At 39.3% G+C, this 7,500-nt stretch overlaps 1 protein-coding gene across 1 annotated transcript in view; it reads left to right on the forward strand.

Moving 5' to 3' along the window:
- The window catches only part of plch2a (phospholipase C, eta 2a), a 167,974-nt gene that overhangs the window by 59,899 nt on the left and 100,575 nt on the right, over nt 1-7,500 (forward strand). The window contains exon 8 of the mRNA XM_062054175.1: nt 1,106-1,226. Within this exon, the coding sequence (XP_061910159.1) occupies nt 1,106-1,226 (121 nt within the window). The remainder of the gene's footprint in view (nt 1-1,105; nt 1,227-7,500) is intronic.

Below are 7,500 nucleotides of genomic sequence, written 5' to 3' on the forward strand. Positions count from 1 at the left end.
ACAAAAACATAACAAAAGTGAAATAAAAAAGCTTAAAGGTTAAATGTAATTTAGAAAAAGTTGCAACGTTGTCTAATAAAACAAAGCGCTTTTTTTTTCTTTCAAACTGTCATTGCTCAAAACATAATATTGAATCAAAATCAATGTTATTATGAATTATTGACCTATCCAAGGTTCCGATTACTTCACATCAAATATTCCACTAAGAAAAATATTTTTGGTGGAAGATTTTGCAAATTTGGTAAATAAATAACCCAAAAATTTATATTTTGTTGTTTTCTTACTGAACCGAAAATGAACCGAGCCGTGACCTCTAAACCGAGGTATGTACCGAACCGAAATTTTTGTTTACCTTTACACCCCTACGATTACCAGATACCGGGAATTGGTACCGGATAGATTCTAATCTGAATAATACCCAATACTATATTGTAAGTACTGGTATACTGCAAGTACTATATTGGCTGAAATGAGAGTAAAGGTGACTATATTTCATGTTTAGAGGGTTCTATGTTAAAAATATCAAGGTCGTAAAAAAAATTTTTAATGCTGTAATTATGAAAATATTGGATGTATTATTAATAGCACTACTTTGTGGAACCAATTAGCTGCAATGTACAAGGGACATGACAAACCAAAGATGGAACGTATGCACATGCAGGAAATATATATAATTCATTTGGAAAAGTGCATTCAATAAGAATCCGATGACCGTGTCATAAAAATGAGGCTGGGGATGTTTTGGCAAGACATATATGTCGTGGTGCCTGCCAGGCATTACCTTGTGTAAAAAGGTCACCACCCACTCCTTGACTTTAGAAGCCAGCAGCGATCATAGTGAGCTAAGTAAGGTCTGTGCCGCTGTTTTTACACAGGCAACGTTTTTTACAAAGGACAAAGTCTTAGACCTAAAAGACAAAGAGTAGTCCGAGTGGAGTCATAGAAAGTAACAATGATGGTTTAGAAAAAACGTATGTTTTCCGTGGTCAGTGATCTTTGTCAAATATATTTGGCACTGTGCAGTCTTACTCATCCACTATTCGCTTTGCTTTGTGAAGCGGTGACTTTTGGTCTTGGCGTGGATTGACATGTCTCTCGTCTGCAGTGGACTGCTGGGACGGTCAGGATGGTGAGCCTATCGTTCATCACGGCTACACGCTGACCTCCAAGATCCTCTTCAAAGACGTCATTGAAACCATCAACAAATATGCCTTCGCCAAGAATGAGTATGTTTGTGCCCACCCGTGCACAACCTCTCTTGTTTTCTGTTCTTTGCATTAATTTTTGTTTTCTACTAACATGCTACGGTACAAACACTACCAGGGAAAAGGTGATGTGACAAAGAAGTCATGTGATGAATCAGTGAAAGGAAATGGTCAAACAGTCTTGCCTGTGAAGACCACACAGTCTGATACTGGACCCAAATGAAGGCCTTTAGTGATGCTGATACAAGCCCCACCCACTAGATTTTATAAGAATTGTTTTCTACTACATATTAGCCGCATATATATACGTTGTGAAATTAGTTATTTAACAGGAAATATTTTAGATATGTTTATTTACACACCTTAATTGTTTCCAAACGGTATCTGTAACAGGCAGTAAAACGGCTGATCAAACAAAACAGAAGTCATTGTCATGGACCCACTAGCTGCGCAATCTATCTCTCCAATCAGCTAAACAGACTCAATAACTCCACGGTGAAGTCTTGGTGAATTTACTGAGGAATTTGTGAAACTGAAACAATACAAAAAGCATGCCGTTGTAAGTCAATAATACTAATACAGACACTCGGAAATGTGTTAGCATGTTAGCTAATGCTAACGACGCAAGCTTCATTACATTACAATTGCACATACAAATATGCATGAAAATACTCATACAGGCATCACACATGGGGCGTTTTAGTAAGTATAAACAGTTTTAGTTATATTGTAAAACTTACAAATGTTGCTTGGAGTGAGGAATGAAGAATCCATACCAGCAGAAACTGTTTAAGGCATTAAAACACGGAGTACATTTTCATGTGCAGCGAGCAAATTCATCGAAAAGATGGCGCCGTAGCATAAGCAATAACACACTGTTTCCGTGTCTGCTGAGGTTTAATGAAAACTTGAATACAAAAAAATAATGGACGTTTAGCGAAGACAAATCCACAAATTAGCCGCACCGATTTATAAGCTGCGGGGTACAAAGTGTAGGAAAAAGGCAGCGACTTATAGTCCGGAATTTACGGGAGTCTTTTGTCTGTTTAATTTACATTGGATTTGTCATAGACAGTCTTCTATTAATTAGCATTAGCGATATTACATGGCGGCAGCACGGTGGCGCAGGGGTTAGTACAAGTGCCTCACAATACAAAGGTCCTGAGTTCAATACCAGGCTCATGATCTTTCTGTGTGGAGTTTGCATGTTCTCCCCGTGACTGCGTGGGTTCCCTCCAAGTACTCCGGCTTCCTCCCACCTCCAAAGACATGCACCTGGGGATAGGTTGATTGGCAACACTAAATTGGCCCTAGTGTGTGAATGTGAGTATGAATGTTGTCTGTCCATCTGTGTTGGCGCTGCGATGAGGTGGCGACTTGTCCAGGGTGTACCCCGCCTTCCGCCCGAATGCAGCTGAGATAGGCTCCAGCACCCCCAATGACCCAGAAAGGGACAAGTGGTAGAAAATGGATGGATGGATGGATATTTCATGGCGGTTTCAACACCTCCAAATGTGTTCATGAAGACTACAACTCAGATAAATGTTCAAATCAAACAGCTGGTGTGGAATAAGTACAATAGTTACAGTATAAACACTTTGTAGGGCGCAACAAAAGACTGGCACGTTTCAACTTCCTGGAAAAAGCTACTTCCTCGTTAGACAACATACATAAATAGCCAATACAGTACTGCCATCTAATGATGATATTCAAATGTAATAAAACAAGATATAACAACTGGACAGCACATTTTTAAACGTTACATTCAAAAATTAAATTATATTATCAAACAAAAAACATTTATTAACACACACTAAAGTACAGAAAATTGGCACCGTTGAGCACCACAGGTACCGAGAATTGGTACCGCATCGGTTCAAACGTGAACAGTACCCATCCATAACCATGAACAATGGCAGTTGTGAAAAACACTGACCTATTTATTAATAATCATACAAATGGACTTATGTGGTCTTCAAGTTTAGGTTTTTTGGCGACATCTAGCCGCCACAATCATACATTACATTGAGCTCAGACTCATTTCAGTAAGCACTCAGTAAATTGAACGGTGCGGACACGTTTGTTACTGCATACTTAATAATTGCCTTGGAGACTTCATGCAATTTTACTGATTTGATACTTGTTTATATTTTCACATGTCATTGTTGTTTAGTTAAGGACAGTTATTACTAATGTTTAGCTTGTGTGCTTCCCACACAGCAAAAACACTACGCGGCGGATCCCCCGCGCAGGTATCGCGTTTTCCGGAACGGAACCGCAAAACGGACCAGCATCGGCGTCCATTTGCACTCAGGAACGTATCCGCCACGGCGGCAGGTAGCGGATCCGCCGTGACGGCGCGCTGCATCCGCTCCGCACCCAAGATCAAAGCCTAACCTCCCGCCGCGGACCAGCAACGGACTCATAAAAACCCTGGCTCATCTGGCCGTTTTGGACCCCTTTATCTTATTTTCAAAATCCCTTCTGTTCTTGCTGTAGGATAAAATAGGAAACTAAAAAATTCACTAAGCCCTACTACAGCAATATAGGCTTACATATGCATTGCCTTGTATTTTTAAACTAACAATATTGTCAATAGGCAGAAACAGAAAATGGTCAATTCACTCTATAAAGTAAATATATATAATATATATTTAAAAAGTAAATATACATATTTAATCTATTAGGCTACAACTTCAAGGAAACGCTGCTCCATGCACAGCTAACATATCAGAAAATGAATAACTGGTGAATGACAAGAAGTCCAATAAAAGGTTGTTTATTTATACATATACATCTCTATTCCTCCTGAGGAGGTGGAAGCGGGACTCGTCTCCCCGTTGTCCGATCCCCCGCCAAGTTGAACCACCTGATGGCGTGTTTGGTGACCTCAGCGTCCGTGGCTGACCTTGTCAACACATTTTTACTCACAGCACCTGTAATCAAACAAGATTACAAGACAGATACGTTTATGTTTATGGTAGGAAGCATCCAAAGCCAAGTATGCTTACACAATACAAAATATGTGATAGGTATTAAGGAGATTACATTTGAAAAAAAAACATGACTTAAAGTTACTGGAGGTGGTTAAAATAAGGTGCGTAAACTATGAATTTGTGATCAGGGTATAGGTGTGCAAGACATCCAAAATGTTTAAACAATATCGTTATTTGGTTCCTTGATCAGAGTACTTGTTTGGCTCTGTTGGATGACGGCGGCGGGGGGTTGGGGGTGGGGGGCATAAATAAATACCCATAAGCCAACTTTGGGAGGTTGACATTGTTTTCTTATTATATTTGTACTATCATTCTATGTTTGTATTCGTGTAGGCCAGGGGTGTCCAAAGTGCGGCCCGGGGGCCATTTGCGGCCTGCAGGTCATTTTTTAACGGCCCCAGGGCACATTTTTAAAAAATATGATCGAAATAAATAAAAAACATTAAAAGTGGTATTTAAAGAGCAAACAGGTGAAATGTAACAAGAAAATGTAGCAATGTTTACTCTAATCACACAAAGCTGCCATGTAGGCTGTTTCTTTCTTTAAAAAAAAATAATGAATCAAAATCAATGTCATTATGAATTATTGACCTATTCAAGGCTTAAGAAGTTTACCTTCGCAATCAGCTGGTCTTGGTTGTGCTTAATAGTTTCCAGCAGGCTAAGGATGTGGATTACCTCAGGCGCTGTTGACAAACAGCAGTATAAAATTAACATGTTTCAGTGTTTATCCTCATTACTCATAATCCTGACATTAGCTATTGACCTTAGTTAATGACAAAAGTTATTGACAAAGTTTGAAGAAAATATGTGATTGCTTGTGAATTTGAATTTTTTCCAAAATTTGTGGCACAGAATGACCATCCGGTATTTGTCAGTTATTGCTCACCAGAGCAGGAAATGTTGTCGGCCATTCTTCCCCCTCGCCATGTTGGCCTGTAGGCCAGGCTGGATCCAGGCTCCTCTGTCTGCCACATGTTGAGGGCTGCTGGTGAGGGGGGTGGAGGGAGTCGAGGAGGGACTGCCGTTCCTAGTGAGGTGGGCATTGTGAGAGAGCCATCAGTTAACCATGACTGGTAATACCCAAGGGGCCTATCTATACACTAATATTTCAGAGATCAGTCCCTACCTTGTGTAACTCTCTGCATGTTTAATGCAGGTGCTGGTGAAGGCATATGAATGTGTCCTTCCCCATGGTGAGGTGCTAAGGGAGATAAATTGGTATTAAATGGTTGAGATCTGTTAACCATGGTTACTGGATGCTGAGATATTATTTTGGAGATCAGTCTTTACCTAGAAAGTTATCTCCAGTTGAGGAGTCGAGTTGACAAGTACTCATGACTCTTGCTGGCACTCGGCGAGACGGTGGAGCTGGGAGAAGGGATACAAGGAGAGGGGAATATCTTTAGCACTAAGAATGTTAACCATATCTTTAATATTAATGTGGCGGTTTTGTTGTTTTCGATGTTAAGAGATTATTCCTTACTCTGCCTGTGCAATTGGCTTGCCAACCCCAGAGATGTGAGGTCACTATTTCCCGGGTCTTCTTAGCTATGATCTGAGTCCCCGAGACGATGGCTGTTGGGTAACCATATCATTAGGATTATTGCAATACCAAAATTGCCAAATATACATATAGTACAAGCATCTCTGGTCTATTTTTGAATGCTACCGGAAATAACCTTCCTATTACTGTAGAAACATGACAAAAACAAGACGGAACACACTTACACTGGCTTCCTGTTCCTTTTTTCTGGCAGCTCCTCGTTCTCTGCCTCAGATTGCAGGTCTGAGGTGTTGCAGCCCTTTCCATATTGTTGCATTATTTTTAATGCGTCTTTGTAGTTGTCTAAAATTGAATATGTTAAAATGAACATGAGTTTCAAATTAGCTGTAGAGCTGAACAGAATATTATTATTATTGATGATGATAAATCAGGTCTCTCTCTTACAAGAGACCTGGTCAGAACATAGACACAATAGGTTATTCCAAGCATAAAGAGAAGCAACTATGACGTTATTTTTAAAGAAGATTATGAATTTGCATACCACAAGTTCGGACAACAGAAACGTCAAATATTGGCCAGTTTGGCTCATGCTGCTCCTCATTTAAAGCGGCCCTTTCAATTCTGTCGGTGTTTTTATAGCTGGGCCAGAAAACCATCCTATCATCATAACATCCACTTGGGACAACCGCAATGTCCCTGTTCATTATAAATTTAATCAGATGAAAAGGCACCCTTAATGTAGAAAGAAAGAAAAGGGGTATTTATTCATCGTCAAAGGAACAACGTGGACAAAAGCATGCACAGGTGTTAGTGTATACAAATAAGCAAGTAAGATGAGCTGAGATTTTACCTGAATGGTGCCCCAAGGTGGTAAGAACTATAAGAAAGGCAAAAGTACAGGTCATAATAGTCAGAACTTCAGCTCAATCGTAAAGTAGGGTTTGAAATTATGGGTGTAGTGTATACAGAGATCAGTCCCTACCTTGTGTAACTCTCTGCATGTTAAATGCATGTGCTGGTGAAGGCATATGAATACATCCTTCCCCATGGTGAGGTGCTAAGGGAGATACATTGGTATTAAATGGTTGTGATCTATTAACCATGGTTACTGGATGCTGAGATATTATTTTGGAGATCAGTCTTTACCTAGAAAGTTATCTCCAGTTGAGGAGCCGAGTTGAAAAGTACTCATGACTCTTGCTGGCACTCGGCGAGACGGTGGAGCTGGGAGAAGGGATACAAGGAGAGGGGAATATCTTTAGCACTAAGAATGTTAACCTTATCTTTAATATTAATGTGGTGGTTTCGTCTACAACGCTAAATATATCCTGTGGTGTACCTCAGGGATCAATATAGGACCTAAATTATTCAATGTCTAGATAAATGACATTTGTAAAGTTACAAAATATTTAAAGTTAGTATTATTTGCGGATGATACAACAGCGTTTTGTTAAGGAGAGAACACACAGAAGATAATACAAATACTAACAGAAGAAATTAACAAATTAAAAAGATGGTTTGACAAAAACAGACTATCTTTGAATCTCAGTAAAACTAAAATAATGCTATGTGGTAACAGTAGAAAAGAAAGTCAAACACAAATACAAATAGACGGAATAGAAATTGAAAGAGTAAATGAAACCACATTTCTAGGTATAATGATTGATGATAAATTGAACTGGAAATCTCAAGTAAAAAATATACAACATAAAGTAGCGAGAAACACGTCAATAATGAATAAAGCAAAACATGTTCTAGACAAAAAAAATCACTTCATATTCTCTACTGTTCA

Source organism: Entelurus aequoreus, linkage group LG07, assembly GCF_033978785.1.
Source record: "Entelurus aequoreus isolate RoL-2023_Sb linkage group LG07, RoL_Eaeq_v1.1, whole genome shotgun sequence".
Taxonomy (NCBI): Eukaryota; Metazoa; Chordata; class Actinopteri; order Syngnathiformes; family Syngnathidae; genus Entelurus; species Entelurus aequoreus.